Source organism: Hipposideros armiger, unplaced genomic scaffold, assembly GCF_001890085.2.
Source record: "Hipposideros armiger isolate ML-2016 unplaced genomic scaffold, ASM189008v1 scaffold_303, whole genome shotgun sequence".
Classification (NCBI taxonomy): Eukaryota; Metazoa; Chordata; class Mammalia; order Chiroptera; family Hipposideridae; genus Hipposideros; species Hipposideros armiger.
Window position 1 is genome coordinate 2,240,683 of NW_017731653.1, and position 17,693 is coordinate 2,258,375.

Consider the following 17,693-nt stretch of genomic DNA (forward strand, 5'->3'; position numbering starts at 1 on the left):
GAGGGCAGTGTCACTGGCCCTCATATGTGGGATCCGAACTGGGGCCCTCTGGCATCCCAAGCCAGTTCTTAACCATCGCGCCACTCGGCCGGCCCTCAAATTATTTTTGATTTGTCAACTTTATCATTTTCTGTAGTTAAGTATCTTTGGGTTACTTTGGAGAAAAGGAATAGTTCATTCAAAGACCTTTGATCCCTTGTAAAATATTAAGTCAACATGACATGATGAGATAGTTCAAGCTTAGAGAAAAGTGATATAAGATTCAGATTAAAAACTATATTCAATTAACATATATGTATAGAATTTCAAATATGTGCTAGTCACTTTCTTAAGTCCTAGAGACACAACATTAAATAAACTTCATGGGACTTACAATTTAGTGAGGATGAAAGATAAACACAAAAGCAAATAAAGAAATAATATAATTTAGGAGTGATGTGAACTTTAAAAAAATCTACTATGTATAAAATATAAAGGAAGTCAAGGTGTTAGACAATAATTGAGTAGTGGCTAAATTGGGTAGTATGGTCTTGATGCATATTCAATTCTGAGATCTAAATGACATGAGGGAGCTAGTCATGTGATGTCTTAAGAATGAACATCACAGAAAGATGGAACTGCAGGTGCAGAGTTTTTGAGATATCCAGTTACAGGGAAGAGATCAATTCTAAGAGCAATGGAATGGTAAGAAAGGCTTGGCAGAAGACTGCATATGCTTATATATGCTTTGTTTTCTTCTTAACTTATTTTTGACCCACTTTTGTAGGTATAGAAAGCCAGACATTTCTGGACAATTTGAGGCAGACAAACTTTGATGTCCTGGGGAACATTTCCCAACAGGCTCTAAACATTTATATTCTCTAATTCAATGACAAAAGGAGCTGATTTCGAACGGAGGCAGAGCTGATTCACCTGTTTGAGGAAAGAGGGTTGGAGACACCTGCATATAATTAGAGAGGTATAGTTTTCTTGTTGTTTTGTTTCTTTACCATTTCATAACTATACACATTCTTTTAAATAAAAGTTGGATTGATGTAAACAAATACAGGTAAAAAAATTCAAAACATAGCATTTTAGCATATATACATATTTTCAGGCAGAAAATGTTATACCATATTCACAGAATAAGAGCTTAAAATGGTAAAGTTAATCAAATCACATTTATTCTGTTTCCCACTATGCCCATTCCTACTTCTGACAGATTCAGTTTTCTTAACTTTACTCCAAAATGTAACCTAGAACAACGCTCCATAAACTAATAGATATTTGTTAAAGCTTTTGAGTCCACCACAGAAAGAGACAGAGACTAAACATAAGCGTTATATATCATTCACTATTGGAATGATTTTTCCTTGCGAGAAGGGATTCATAACTAAAGTTATCCAGAAATGATTGGAAATGTTCTTCCACATCCTTATAACTACAAATAAACCTTATTTTTTTATATATCAGTGTCCTACCAGTAAATCTTCAAAGGCAATATATTTTTGGCCAAGTAAATCTTGTTTGGATCAAGTATTCATTATTTGATCATATATACATATTAATAAATATATGTATATAGAGGTGTGATTTTTAAAAGTATGGTGAATGTTTAAATTTTAAAAAATTCATTACAGTAAAAGACACATTGCCATTAATCCCCCTCAAAATACTCCCCCTCGCTTTGAACACACTTATCCCATCGTTCTTGCCACTTTCTGAAGCGGTTCTGGAAGTCTTCTTTTGTGAGTGTCTTTAGTTGAATTGTCATGGCTGTCTCGAGGTCCAGAATTGATTCAAAACATTTACCTTTTGTGGTCATTTTGACTTTGGGGAAAAGCCAGAAATCACATGGTGCTAGATCCTGTGAATAAGGTAGATGAGGACACACTGTAATGTTCTTATTTGATAGAGATTACCATACCAGAAGTGAAGTGTGACAAAGAACATTGCCATGATGGAGGATGAAGTAAAGACACTCATGAAAGAAGACTTCCAGAACCCCTTCAGAAAGTGACAAGAACGATGGGATAAGTGTGCTCAAATCAAGGGGGAGTATGTTTTGAGGGAGATTAATGGCAATGTATCTTTAATAAATTATTTAAAATTTAAACAGTCACCATATTTTTCACTCACATCTTGTATATATATTCTTTTTCTGGGAATGGCACTACTAGCACTAAAAGATTATCATCTTTTACTATGGTGAAAGAAATGTTTCCATAAATTTTTCTTATTATGTAAAAATTATCATTGTATTTATCTTTTATTTAATAGATGATAAGATCACTCACTAATATAAATATTTTGTTTTTGCTCTCAGTTTTGAACCCTCACTCATTTATTCATTCAGTAAAGTTTTCCTATTATGTGGGAATCATTTACAAAGTTTTTGTTTTGTAAAAATATTACTATTTCAACAATGAAAATTTTAGAATATTAATGTTTTTTAGTGAATGAAGTTGCTTAATTAATTACTTTTTCAGTTAGAATTTTAATTCTTAATATCTGGAATCTCAAACTAGAATATTCACACCGAATTTTCAAATTATCTGACATGCTAGTTACTTGTATGTAGGAACAGAAAATCATTACTGATTGTTCAAAGATTTATTTCAATTAGCTATGGCAACATTACAAGTTAATGAAATGTTTTGTCATAGTGAAAGTAGTGTCTTAATATTTCTCTAAATATAAAATATTTTTATAAAATTTATTATTTGTGCATAATTTTTAATTTCCCACACTCATTTCTCTGTACTCATTATAAAGAGTCAATATAATTATCCAGACATAGATAGCCAGAATTTCAATTAACACTTAAATTTACATTATTAGTAAATTATTATTCACGAACATAGTAGAGTTTTAATAATCATATAACACTGCATAACTGTATAGCATATTATTGTTTTTTAAATATGTTAATATAGAGGTACAGTAGCCCCCATCCATGGTTTTGTTTTGTACAGTTTTTTTGCCCATAGTCAACTTTGATCTGAAAATATGAAATGGAAAATTCCAGAAGTAAACAATTCAGTTTTAAATTGCTGACTGTTCTGAGTAGCATGATGAAATCTCCTGCTCTCCTGCTCTATCACACCCAGGATGTGAATCATCCTTTGTCCAGCATATTCACACTGTATAACATTCGTCACTTAGTAGCTGTGTTGGTTATCAGACCTACTGTCATTGACAACACAATGCTTGTGTTCAAGTCACCCTCATTTTACTTAATAATGACCCCAAAGTACAAGGGTAGTGATGCTGGCAATTTAGATATGCCAAAGAGAAGAGGTAAAGTGTATGCATGTATAGGAAAAAACACCATATATTTATAGGGTTTGGTACTATCCTCCGTTTCAGGAATCCACTGGGGGTCTTAGAACACAACCCCTGTGGATAAGGGGAAGCTATTTAACAGAAGAGACAATTTTCTATAAAAGTGAAAATTGGCTAAAGTTATAATATTAGGAACCCTGAAATTTTCTAGATAGAATTCTATTGGACAATAAACCTTCCTAACTTGGCAAAACTGCCCTGTGGTCTGTATTAACCAACGAGCCACTTGGCTGGCCCCCCTTTTGTCTGTATTAAATATTCCTGAAATTTTTACTTTGATGAGGATATAAGATGTGTTACTACTGCTAACCTATTCTGTATTGTATTATGAAAATATGCCAATGTATGTAGTGAAACATTGTTAAAATGAAAGTAATTTTATAATTTTTTGAGTAGGAAAAAGCATTCTCTTAGTAATATATCTTTATGTCTGATGATTTAACTATTAAAAGAGAAGTCTGAGGAACTGTATGCATAAATTTAATTGGAGCTTCTATTTGCATGAAAACTCCATAGCATCCAATAAAATAAGGCTATGAATCTAAAGAGAAGTCAAAAAATATATTTTGCACTCAAATTTTCATGAAACCTGTATCATTTTCTGGCCTGTGTATAAGAGATATAAAGGAATAGGAACTATTCTTGTGGGCAATTTATTTATGTTAAAGTTGGACAGATGAGGTGTATATATTTGATATAACTAAAAATAATTTGACTTTATGACCCAGTGTTATGTTATGGTAAATTTTTACAAAGAAGAGGAGAAACAATTATTGTTGGTTGGTATTGTTAAATAAAATTGTATGGAGAGCTGAGTTTCAACTGACTTTTTAAGGAACTGTAATATGTTGATGGGCAAAACCTGTGTGCAGGAAGAAAGCACAATCAGTGAGATATTTTGATTAATATTTCACCAAGGACTATTTATATATCTGTATTAAATGGTGATGGCACTTACTGAACCCTTGACCCAGGAACTGTAAGTAATATGAATTCTAAACACTTTATTAAGAATTAAGAGAAAAATCTATACAGGTGTTGAGCTTTAGTAGGTGCACAGAAGTATTATTCAAAATGAGAAAGTTGAAATAAGCAAAAAATGTAAAACAGCAAAAAAGATGAAAACAACCAACATCAATTTTGTTCCTATAGTTCATACCTTGGCTTATATTTCCTTTTTTTAGCTAATAAATTGAGAGTTAACAGGCTAATAATTTTGTCCATCGATAGATGATTGGATAAAGAAGATGTTGTAAACATGCACAATGGAATACTATTCTGCATAAGAAAAGATGAAATAGCGCCATTTGTGACAACATAGATGGATCTTGATATTATTATGCTAAGCAAAATAAGTCAGACAGAAAAAGTCGAGAAGCATATGACTTCACTGAAATGTGGGATATAAAACTGAAAGCAACAAAGGAACAAGACAAATAAATAAAGAAACAAAAACTCATAGACACAGACAACAGTGTAGTGGTTACCAGAGGGTAAGGGAGGAGGTGGATAGTAAAAGAGGGTAAAGGGCTCAAATATGTGGTGATGGAAGGAGAACTGACTGGGTGGTGAACACACAATGTGATATATAGATGATGTGTTACAGAATTGTACACTTGAAACCTATATAACTTTACAAGCCATTGTCACCCCAATAAACTTTAATTAAAAAAAGGCTAATTTAAGAAATCTCAAGTAAAACCTACTCTCTAAATTTGCTTTATATGAGTCTATGAACATGTGACAACATGCAATAACTTAGAGAAGAAAATCAAAATAGAAATAACGAGAAGGAAAATGATGAGAAATAAATATTGATATAATTGAAAATGTCCCTAAGAAGCAGGACTTTTATTTATAAAGTAGGGAAATGTGTTGTTTCCTTAAAATTTATGTCATTTTTTATTTATTTTAAAAATTTTATTAAATGTGTTGGGGTGATATTGGTTAATAAAATTATATAGGTTTCAAGTGTACAATTCTGTATTACATCATCTGTATATTGCATTGTGTGTTCACCACCCAAAGTCAAATCTTCCATCACCATGTATTTGACCCCCTTTACCATTTTCTACCTCCCCCATACCCCTTTTGCTCTGGTAACCACCATACTATTGTCTGTGTCTATAAGTTTTTGTTTGTCTTGTTCGTTCGTTGCTTTCAGATATGTCATTTAAAAAAATAAGGGGTAGAGAAAGATCCAGAGTTTAATATTTTGCTTCTAATTGTTTTTTAACTTGACTTTGTATTTCAGTAAAAAATCTGGAAACTTTTGTTTTATTTCAACCTTTATCGTTATTATTTTCTACCTTAATTTGTCTTAAGTTAATGATGGGAAACCAGACATCAGTGATAGAATTCATTCTTCTGGGATTGACAAATGATTCGGAGCTTCAAGTCGTGCTTTTCCTTTTTCTGCTGCTCACTTATGTCTTAAGTATCATGGGAAACCTGACCATCATCATTGTGACCCTGCTGGATTATCGCCTTCAGACACCTATGTATTTCTTCCTCCGAAATTATTCCATTTTGGAAATATCTTTTACCTCTGTCTTTGTTCCCAAAATGCTAGTCAATATTGGAACTGGAGACAAGACTATCTCTTTTGCTGGTTGTTTCACTCAGTATTTTTTTGCTATCCTCCTGGGAGCAAGCGAATTTTACCTTTTAGCTGCCATGTCCTACGATCGCTATGTTGCCATTTGCAAACCACTACATTACACAACTATAATGAGCAGGAGACTCTGCATTCAACTTGTCCTCTGTTCCTGGTTGTCTGGTTTTGTGGTTGTCATTGGGCCACATATAATGACTCTCCAGCTGCCTTTCTGCTCATCCAACGTCATCAATCATTATTGTTGTGACTACACTATATTGTTGCATTTATCGTGTTCAGACACATATTTGATAGAACTGATTGAGTTTGTCCTTGCTGCGGTGACCCTCGTCTTCACGTTGATGCTAGTGATTCTTTCCTATACACACATTATCAGGACAATTCTGAGAATCCCCTCTGTTCAGCAAAGAAAAAAAGCTTTTTCTACGTGTTCCTCTCACATGATTGTGGTCTCACTTTCCTATGGAAGCTGTATCTTTATGTATATAAATCCCTCTGTTAAAGATGCAGCAACTTTTAATAAGGGGGTGGCTGTTTTAAATACCTCTGTTGCCCCTCTGTTGAATCCTTTCATCTATACCCTAAGGAACAAGCAAGTGAAAATAGCCTTCAAAGATATGGTCAGCAAGATAACAATTTTTTCAAAAAAGTGAAACTAGCAGAGGTTCATTATTAAAATAGATAATAAGTGTTTGAAAGACTGTACATGCCATTATTGTAATTTGAAAATATTTTCTGTATTATTTCATTATTATTCACATATGAACATTGAAACAGTAAAACTACTTATTTAAGCTGACTTTTTCACCACTTTATTCTTAAAACTTTACAGATCTGTGTGTGTGTGTGTGTGTGTGTGTGTGTGTGTGTGTATCCTCTAACACTTTCATGCTATTAGTGCATTTGTACCTCATTTTCAAAGGAAAAACTGGGAAGGATATCAGAATCGGCAAAGTGACGTATAATAGTTCTGAATTTTTCTTATCCATTGTCATATGGTTTTTAATCTCTATACTTGTAACTGAATAATTAAATATATACACTGAAGAAATTTATTTTAGCTTGTTAATATATATTAGTGAATTGATATAAATTTGATTATTTTCAAATTATAATATTCAGATTTAAACTTAGTCTTTCCACAATGATCACTTAATGAGAACCTATACATACTTAGTGTTTGAGGAAAGAAAGTTCTAAAGAAGGGAAAATCAATATATATTTGTTTGAATCCATGAAAAATGTAAAGAGATGATTCAAATTTAAGCTAATTAAAAATATGTTCTTATAGCAAATTTTCTATAATTTAGTGTTATACCTAGTCATTGTTCTGGTTCTCATTTACAAGAATATGAAATAAAACTGTATTAACATTATCCATTGTATTAATGATTTCATAGCCCTTAAATCATAGTCCTTCTGATATCATACTAAACTTTAAGTGTTAATAATCAGATATCCTTGGGCAAAGTCTTCTTCACAAGTAAAAGCTGACATTTTCTGAACATTTCTTGTTCACATTAATTTTTCAGAATGCATGGACCAGATTCATAGAATGAGTAATTTTAAAATTGAAATAGGTTATAGATATTTCTACCCCAAATCCCTTTAATATACAGATGAGGAAAACTGAGTTATAGAGATGTTAACAAACTTTAATAAGGCATATAGTTAATTAGTGCCAAATTTATACTCTTGAATCTTTAACTAACAATGGAGGATCTACTAAGTAGCAGAGATACTAAGAATACCTTGGGAATTCATGAAAGAGAAAGATGATTGAAAACGTAGAACTGTCAGTTCCTATACACCTAGCCATAATTACATCAAAGCCACCTAAATACCTAGTACATAATTGATATTAACAAGTGAGTTAGTTTATTATTTTGTTATTTATTTAGATTTACAGGTAGTTCACTCATTTGTTTGTTTATTATTTTAAATGTCATCATTAGTATATTAATCATAGTTACCCAAAACATTATCTCACCTTTTGGGGGTTGCTAAATTTCAGAAGACAGATTAAAGAATGATATACAGATAGGTATTTTATTGACAGAGATAATTTCTTTTAAAACATGCAAATACACACACACACACACACACACACACACACACACAACTTAAAAAGCCAATTCAGAGTATTCTGTCCATTGAACCTCAACCCATACTTTTTATCTGGAAGAAAACTGGTAACTAATAAAAACTGCAGAAAAGATGAATTAGCATAGCATTCTATCAATCTGAAATCTCTATTAGCTAGAGATTCTGTCAGTTCATAAAGCAGTAATAAGTGATATTCAAAATTATACATGTTGCATTTAAAATTCCAAATTATCCAGGAAAAAATATTTTTTAAATGTTGTTTAGAGGTTTAATGTTAATTATTTCATATTTGAGTCTTTGAAAATCAGCAATATATATATATGGAGTGCATAATCTTTTTATTCATAAGATTGAATGACTAATATACCCCATTATAAGAATATTCTCAGAGTTGATATCAACATTACTATATTATCCTCGAGTTTCGTGCAGATGCTTTTAACTTTGATGGTACCCTTGTAGTTCTGCAGTACAAAGTTGCTTCTGTCAATGCTCTGATGCTGCTCTGCGTTCTCCAGAAACCTCACTCCCATTCTGTGCTGTTGGGTCTGGAAAGTATTAGCAGTTACACCAAAGAAGTGGCTATGTTAAATCCACAGGGTGCCAAGGCTAAAAATTGGTTCAGGGAAGATTGGAGCAGTGAAGGTAGGGTGGGAGTGGAGTATGAACCTCCTATAGTCTGAATATTTTTGTCTGCCCAACATTCACATGTTGGAATCCTAACTTCCAATGTGATGGTATTAGATGTCTCTGAGGCCTTAGTGGGATGATTAGATCATGATGGTGGAGCCCTCATGAATGGGATTAGTGCTTTTATAAAAGAGGTTCCACACAGCTCCTTAGCCCTTTCCTCCTTGTGAGGTTAAACAAAAGCCTTCAACCCAGAAGAGTCCCTCCCCTGACTATGCTGGCATCTGATCTTGGTCTTCTAGCCCCATAATTGTAAGAAACAAGTGTTTGTTGTTTATGAACTACTTAATCTGTGATATTTTGTTGCAGCAAACTGAATGGACTAAGACAGAGCTGCTTCAGTGTTTTCAAAGCAGTGAAAGTTTATTCCACTATGTTACTCTTTGATGATGACTTCTTTTATTTTTGTTAATGGCTATTGGTAGGGATTCTTTACCAAGAATTTTTGTAGTGTTCATATATTATATGTAATTCACATGCATATGCAATCCCCTTAAGAATTACATTTTTGGGCTGGCCAAGTGGAGCCATGGTTAAGAGCTGGCTTGGGACGCCAGAGGGCCCCGGTTCGGATCCCACATATGAGGGCCAGTGACACTGCCCTCTACAGCTAAGATGCTGAACAACAGCTAAACCTGGAGCTGGGCTGCCGTGAGTCGCTGGCGACGGCGTAGGCTGCAGCCCCTGTGGCAGTGGGTTGCCATGGGCTACCGTATGTAGCCAGCAGCCAGCGTGAGCGGCCAGCAGCCAGCGTGAGCGGCCAGCAGCCGCAGTGAGCGGCCGTCCAGAAGCCGGTGACTGATCTGCCTCGCCAGAGAAGAGCGCAATGATGGTGCCAACTTGGGCCAGTGAGGCAACGTCCTCCACAACTAGACTGAAGAACAAAATGACAGCAACTTGTCTGTTCCCCTTCCCCCAACTCCCCAGCACTGTTCCCATCCCCCCAATTCCCCAATAAAAATCTTTAAAAAAAATAAAATAAAAAAAAATAAAAGTTTCTCAGTCAGTCAGTGAATCCGGGTTTAAAATAACAATAGTTTAATAAATATTAAAATTCATAAAAATAATTTTCTAATTGAGAGGACAAGGTCAGTGTGGAACAGTCTATGGACAAATCAACAAAGGAGAATGTAGCATCCCTCAACCAATAATCTATCAATTGACAAATATTAAAAATCTTTGCCTATAAAACAGCAGCACAACTAGGGCTTTAAAACCTGACATGAGATTTGAAACATTTATAAGGTGAGGGGGAATTTGCAGTTTTGAGTCCAAATAGTTTAATTGCTAGGTTAAAAAATATATTCAGAGGAATATAACAGAAACCATATTCTATACAATATAATGTTGACAATGTGCAGAGTACAACATGAAATTCCCAATATACAAAACCAAGGAAAACGTGACTCTTGTTCAAGGGAAAAGAAAATTGGCAGACACCAACCCTGATGTGAATACAATGTTATATTTAACAGTAAAGGATTTAAAGGAATGAATATAACTATGCTCAATGAGTGAATTAAAAATATAGAAAACTTCAGCAGGAAAACTGAAAGTATAAAAAATAGCTAAAGAAAAAAATGTATGACAGAAAATATCTGAAACAATAAAAAATATCTGAAAGAGCAATCACTTAATGGACATAAAAGCAGATGGAGATGATAGAGAAAAGAGCCCTTGAAGCTCAGAAAATCCTAATAACCTTGGGGTATAAGGTAGGCTGAATAATGGCTCCCAAAGATATTCAAGTCCTAATTCCTGGATCCTTGAATGTTACCTGATATGACAGAAGGGACTTTGCACATGTGATTAAATTAAGAACCTTGAGACAGGGAGATTATTCTGAATTATCTGATTGGACTTTCATGTGATCACAAGTGTCCTCATAAGAAGGAAGCGAAGGGGGATTTGAGTACATAGTAGGAGATGTGACAGGGGAAGCAAGAGGTTAGTGTGATATGAGGAAGGGGTCACAAGCCAAGGAATGTAGGTATCTTCTAGAAGCCGGAAAAGGCTAGAGAACAGCTTCTCCCCCAAAACCCAGAAGGATCCACTCCTGCCTATATTTTGACGTTAGCCTAGGGCAACATATTTCAGATTTCTGGCCTCCAGAACTATAAGAGAATAAATATAAGAAATAAAGTTCTTATATGCCACTAAGCTTGAAAAAGGAACCCTCATACATTGTTGGCGGGAATGAAGATTGGTGCAGTCGCTATGGAAAGTAGTGTGGAGGTTCCTCAGAAAATTAAGAATAGAATTACCATATGACCCAGCAATCCCTCTCCTGGGTATCTACCCAAATATCTGAAAACATTTATCTGTAAAGATATATGTGCTCTGATGTTCATTGCACCTTTATTTACGGTGGCCAAGACAAGGAAATAACCAGTGTCCTTTGATAGGTGATTGGATAGAGAAGATGTGGTATATATACACAATGGAATACTACTTGGCCATAAGAAAAGATGAAATTTTAATACTTTTTATATAGCTACATTAATCAATGCAATGTGACATTTTCCTAAAGTAGATAAATTGATCAGTAGAACAGAATAGAGTCCAGAAATAGATAATATTTGTATATATAGCTGATTTTTTAACAAAGGTTCAAATCAGTTGAGAATCTATAGTCTGTTTGTTTTTTTCAAGAGGTTGATCTGATGTTATGTTTGTCATATAAAAAGCAGTGTTTGGGCTGCCATTCAACTTTGCGAATTCTGCTAGTACACCTGAAGCTTTCTTAAGAATGGATGGCTATAAGCAATTTCTTCATATTTAAATATCAATAGCAAATATTTTTAAATTTTCTTTTGATGACTTTTTGGGGGGCATAACAAAATCATAGGGGAATTTGTTTAATAATAATTTATAGCTGGGTTTCTGGTATAATGTATGTAACCAATTCCTTTTAGTCATTTTGAGTATATTCTTTTATATCAATATAGTTCATATGTTTCAGTTATTTAAGTTCTCTCTATTTAGCTTCATGTCATAAATGTGCCACCATGCTCTTTTCCCCCATATAAAAACAAAACAAAACACCATCTTAAAATTAAAAAAGAAAGGCTCAGTCACTATTCTAGTAATATTCAATTAAAACCCTCATTTTAATATAGAATCTATTTGCAACATTGAAGTTTACTATGGGCCTTTTATTATTATTACTGTTATTACTATTATTTTATTAATAACAAGAGAAAATTTCTTATTGTAGAAAACTCAACCAGCAGGTTTCTCCACATTACCTTAGGACTATGAAACAATTAATGTTTTTGTTGCATGGTCCCCAGATTAAAAAAAGAAAAAACTGAGTGGAATTTTGTTTGGCACATAAATAGTATTTCCTGAATACCAGTCTCTGGGGAAATATTTTACCGTCTTATTTGTTTGCTGATTTCAGTAGATTCCCTTGTGTCTTTGTTGAGCCAAAAGATAAAACGTTAGTGGTGTTAGAATCATGGGATATGTTCAATTTCTGAACTTATATATTGTATTTCTTCTTAGATTCTTTGATACAACATTTCCAGTTAAAGGCTAAGGATATTTTTCTGATAATTTTACCAAACTGGAAAGGATAATAGAGATACATCGGTGTTCTTTAGCATCTGAATCCTGAGATGTGTAGTGAATGTGAACTTAAGTGAAAAATGGGAAATATTTTAAAAAGTAAATAAAACACATTTCACCTTTTATTTGAATCCTTCTGAAGAAAACATTGGTTTTTTAGATATCTTTTTAATAATTGAACGTCCTGAAATGATCATCATCACTCATAATGTAGTTAGTCCACACAGTCTACTGCATATGCCGTAACAGAAAGAGCAACCCCAACATGCCTGTGTAAGGTAAGTCACATTTTTTGTTTAGCTTGTCTTTTTTTGGATTAGAAGTTAGGAAAATAATTTGGAAATACAAGAGAATTAAATTTGTCTTTAAATTGTCTTATTTGATCTATTCCTTTGATGGAGAAGTAAAAATTCCTATTTAATTTTACTATGAATATGTGTAAAACATAATAACATGTATCTTTTCATATACCAATGACTAATTCATTTTATTTATTTAACTCTATGAAGTTGTAATTGCATTGGATGAATCATGGAAGAAAAAATAGAGAGCAGTTATTATCTTTTGTGACAATTAGCTGCTGTTTATTTTTTTCATCTTGAGGAAATCTAACAAAACATTTATACCCAATTCAAGGTTAAAGACAATTAGTGTGTTTAGCAAAACTAAGAATATTATAAAAAATAGGAAACAATGATGAAATAAAGAAGTAATGTCTTTACTAGTCATAGTAAGTCTACCAAGTCATAAAATTACACAGATAATGAATAAAAATGTAGATTTATATTTTAATAGAAGGAAAGTGATTAATGGAAAAAACTTAAGGGACAATCAAATAGAAATATTTTTTATGTTGGAATGCAAAGACTAACATTATTCATGAAGATTAGACAGATTCAAACTGGTGACAAGCATTCAGATTTGTTTAAGACAAATATTCCAGGAATTCAGTTGCTTTAAAAAGAACATGTGTGGGATATGAAAGACAGTTCTAGAAATATAATTAATAATGTAAATATTTTGTAGGGTATCAGATGGTCACATGTCTTGCTAGGGAGACCGCATCATGGATGGGGTAGAAGCTTGATCACTGCACTGTACACCTGAAGCTGATGTTGTATAATATTGTATGTCAACTATAAGTGAACATATATATATATATATATATATATATATATATGGTCATAGGATGTGGAATATAGTGTGGGAGTGGAGTCAAGGGAATTGTAATAAATATGTATGATATTGTGGGGGAAGTGGGGCAGCAGATTGGGGTAGGGGGTTGTCACTTCAAGGGATAAAAAGTATAACTATTGCATTGTGTTGTACAGCAGACACTAATTCTTAAAAAATGTGGCTTTCACAATATAAAATAATAATTAAAAAAATAAATAAAGTTAAAAAAAACATGTGTGAATAAAATAATATCAGGTTATCTAGAAAAGTAGAGGAATATATTTGAATAAATTTAATTGAAAAGAAAAGGAAAATATTTATGTGGCATTTGATTTGTCTACCATAGCTTATATTTTTAAGAAGAGGGAAAAAGAAAGCCTTTTGAATATTATCTGGCAATTCTGAAAATTGACTAAGACAAAGAAGTCTTGTTCTACTACAAAGAATATAATTAGCAAAAAAACTAATGCAATTAGTAACTATTAAATACTGCTGTAGCACTAGTCAGTGACAAGAATTATGCTTAAAATCATTTATTGTGGGAGTGGAGTCAAGGGAATTGTAATAGATATGTATGATATTGGAGGAGGAGTGGGGCGGCAGATTGGGGGAGGGGGGTTGTCACATCGAGAGGTAAAAAGTATAACTATTGCACTGTGTTGTACAGCTGAAACTAATTCTAAAAAATGTGTATTTCACAATAAAAAAAATAAATAAATCATTTTATACTCAAACGAAAAGATATAACTTCTTAATGTAATTTTAACATAATCAACACAACCATAAAGAGGGTAATATGAGACTATTATAAATTGAATAAATTTTTAAAAGATTAAAATATAGGAAGACTAATTTTAGTTTTTCTGTTTGTTTTATTTCCTAAGTCATTCAGATTTGATGCATTGCTAATGATTTACTTAGAACTTTTTAAGTGTTGTTTCTAAACACTGCTGACAAAGTATATGAATAGGCAAGTGGAGGGAGTTAAAAAAAACTGAAAGAAAATCATACAAAAACATGTAATAAATGACTGTGTGAAATGCAGCTTGACTAAATGGAATAAAAACTACTTGAGATAGTTACTAAATTCAGAAAATAGAAAATATGAACTATTTAGTCTATTAAGGTAAAGTATTTGAAAGGTGGGTTATAGACACTAAATTGTGGAGCTAAATTTCAAATGACTGATAAGTCCCCTATTAAGTGGTAAGTATGCCTTATTTCAATCTTGTCACAGGAAGAAACTGCATTTTTATAAAGGTTACTAACATTAGAGGACATGTTCATTTTGATGAACTCAAGGTAGAGTTGTGAAAATATTTGCACATAGATAAGTTTCCAAATATGGGATATTTTATGACTGAAAATAAAGAAAATTATTTTTTTAGTTATGATTTAATTTTGTTTTCTCTAGCTTTGATAGGAAAAAAAAAGAAATGAACAACTCAATGGAAATAGAGTTTATTTTGCTTGGATTGACAGATGATCCTCTGTTGCAAACTGTGATTTTCCTGTTTCTATTTTTCAACTACATCTTGAGCCTGATGGGGAACTTAATTATCATCCTCCTCACCTTGCTGGATCCCCGTCTCAAGACTCCAATGTATTTCTTCCTTCGAAATTTCTCCTTCTTAGAAGTTTCTTTCACAACTGCCTGCATTCCACGATTCTTGATAAGCATTCTGAATGGAGACAAAACAATTTCCTACAATGGTTGTGCAACTCAGTTATTCTTTTTTCTTTTATTAGGAGTTACAGAATTTTACCTTCTGGCTGCCATGTCCTATGACCGCTATGTTGCCATCTGCAAACCGCTGCATTACCCGATCATTATGAACAGCAGAGTCTGCTCTCAGCTTGTACTCAGCTCTTGGTTAGCTGGATTCCTAATTATCTTTCCCCCATTGGCCTTGGGACTCAAGCTGGAATTCTGTGCTTCCAAAACTATTGATCACTTCCTCTGTGACTCTTCTCCTATCCTGCAGATCTCTTGCACAGATACACAGTTCATAGAATTGATGGCGTTTGTGTTAGCTGTGGTGACACTTGTAGTCACTTTGTTGTTAGTGGTCCTCTCCTACACGTACATCATCAAAACTATTCTAAAATTCCCTTCTGTTCAGCAACGAACAAAGGCCTTTTCCACATGTTCTTCTCACATGGTTGTTGTCTCTATTACTTATGGGAGTTGCATCTTTATGTATATGAAACCATCAGCAAAGGAAAGGGTGACTTTAACTAAAGGTGTCGCTGTGCTCAATACCTCAGTTGCACCTTTACTAAACCCCTTCATTTACACCCTAAGAAACCAGCAGGTGAAAGAAGCTCTCAAGGATTTGCTTCATAGGTTTTGTTATTTTGAAAACAATGAGACAAAATTGGGATGTAAGTAATATGTTGTTGAAACATGAATAGGAAAATTGACAACAATTTTCAGTTCATTCATTCATATCTATGCCATTTCTCCCCTCAAGTATTTATATCGTATGAGGTTTACTAAGTCTTCCTAATCTCTGTCCTTCCCTCTGTTCTTCTTTTTGAGTAGATCTTTTTACTCTTTAGTAGTAAACTGCCTTCTTCAGTCCAGAATATTAAATTCCATCTTTGACTAGAAATATCTCTTCCCATAAATGCTACTTTCATGTACTGAATGCTTTCAAAAAATGAACCTTGATACATATACTTAGTTAATTATTTCAACATATGTGATAATTGCTAAGCATTACATCTGCTCCTAAGTATTTTCTCTATAACTATGAGAGACAAACTCAAAACTTTGTAATTATCATATCATATAATTGCTGTTGTGATGAAAAAGAGAGAGAAATTAAATAATTTTAAAGTTCAAAGTTGCCTTTCAAGAAAAAAAAATTTGTGCTGAAATTTAGAAGATGAATAGGGAAATAAAAGGTTCAAAGGTTCTGTAATCAGAGGTATAAAATGTGCAAAGGAACTGAGATTCTAATAAATAAGTTTCAACTGGAGAGTTACGATGATTAATCATATGGTATTTGTAAACATTGTAGTTATTTTGTGTAGAAATAATTGAATTCCAGGTTTTGGTTAAAATTGCTTATATTGCATTATAGTATTAGGCCTACAAATGATAGTAACCCATGAAAGAAATTCAGGTATAATTTATTTACAGATAGGTTTGGGATATTTGATATATTTTAAACTATTTGTAAATTTAAACTGCCTGCTCCATTCTGGTTGTGTCAGTTTAATCAAACTTATTAAGTATACCTTACATAAAAGTGCATATGATAATTTTAAATGAATGGATTTGAACACAACTATTGACAACCACATAATAATAAAAACAGAGAACATTTACATTATACTAAATATTTCCCTTTGCCTCTTCCTAGTCGTCCCCTTTCCCTCATGCCTGCCATTGGATCTAGTACCCAGTCTTGTCCTTTTGGTCATTATACATTAATTTTGCCTTTTCTGGAATTTCTTATAAAAGAAACTACAAAGCATGAATTTTATGTCTGGCTTTACTTCCTCAACACAATGTTCTTGAGGTTCACTCATGCTATTGTTAGTTTATGCATCCATAATTCATTCTTTTTTGCTGATGTGATTTAGGAGAATCTCTAGTGTCCTTCTGTCATAGCTTGCTTTCTCTCTCTCTTATTCCCACACCTTGGTATTCTTATTTTCCAAGGAATTTCTCCCCACCACTGAATCATTCACTTTGACTGGTGTGAAGAGTCAATTTATACCATAGTCGGAAATGCCAATCGCTAAAAGCCTCTATCATCCCATAATGTCCTTTGAAATAAGCTGTCTGTCAAAGGGAAATAGATCAAAAGGGGTTGCTTCTTCATGTTTTGGTGACTCTATTCCTCACTTCATATTCTCCAAGGCAGTTGGAGCTTCAAGAATGTCCCTAGAGAAGGAAAAGAAGGATCCGTGTGGAGGAAGACCGTTGACCATTTTATTGTTCATTTTAGAAGCCCATCTCAATTCCAAATTAACTCCTTCTATGATTTTTTTAATGCAATGGGCTTCAAAACTCATCTTGCTTTTGAAGAGGTAGGGGAACCATATTTGAACACCTGATAGAATACTGAGGAAACTAACATCAAAATCTCAGGTTGAAGGGCTGGCCGAGTGGCGCGATGGTTAAGAACTGGCTTGGGACGCCAGAGGGCCCCGGTTCGGATCCCACATATGAGGGCCAGTGACACTGCCCTCCACA

The 17,693-nt window shown here is 33.3% G+C and overlaps 2 protein-coding genes across 2 annotated transcripts; both read left to right on the top strand.

Annotated features, from left to right (window-relative positions):
• Positions 1 to 5,655: 5,655 nt before the first annotated feature.
• LOC109391812 (olfactory receptor 6C4-like) lies at positions 5,656 to 6,594 on the top strand. Its single transcript, XM_019659682.1, has one exon. The coding sequence runs from the start codon at positions 5,656 to 5,658 to the stop codon at positions 6,592 to 6,594; it is 939 nt and encodes a 312-aa protein (XP_019515227.1).
• An 8,325-nt stretch (positions 6,595 to 14,919) lies between these two features.
• On the top strand, positions 14,920 to 15,876 carry LOC109391796 (olfactory receptor 6C6-like). The gene has a single exon (XM_019659667.1). The coding sequence runs from the start codon at positions 14,920 to 14,922 to the stop codon at positions 15,874 to 15,876; it is 957 nt and encodes a 318-aa protein (XP_019515212.1).
• The last annotated feature ends 1,817 nt before the right edge of the window (positions 15,877 to 17,693 follow it).

Bases quoted from the DNA above. Each gene is read 5' to 3' on its own strand.
- LOC109391812 (XM_019659682.1), top strand. From the start codon at position 5,656: ATGGGAAACCAGACATCAGTGATAGAATTCATTCTTCTGGGATTGACA.
- LOC109391796 (XM_019659667.1), top strand. From the start codon at position 14,920: ATGAACAACTCAATGGAAATAGAGTTTATTTTGCTTGGATTGACAGAT.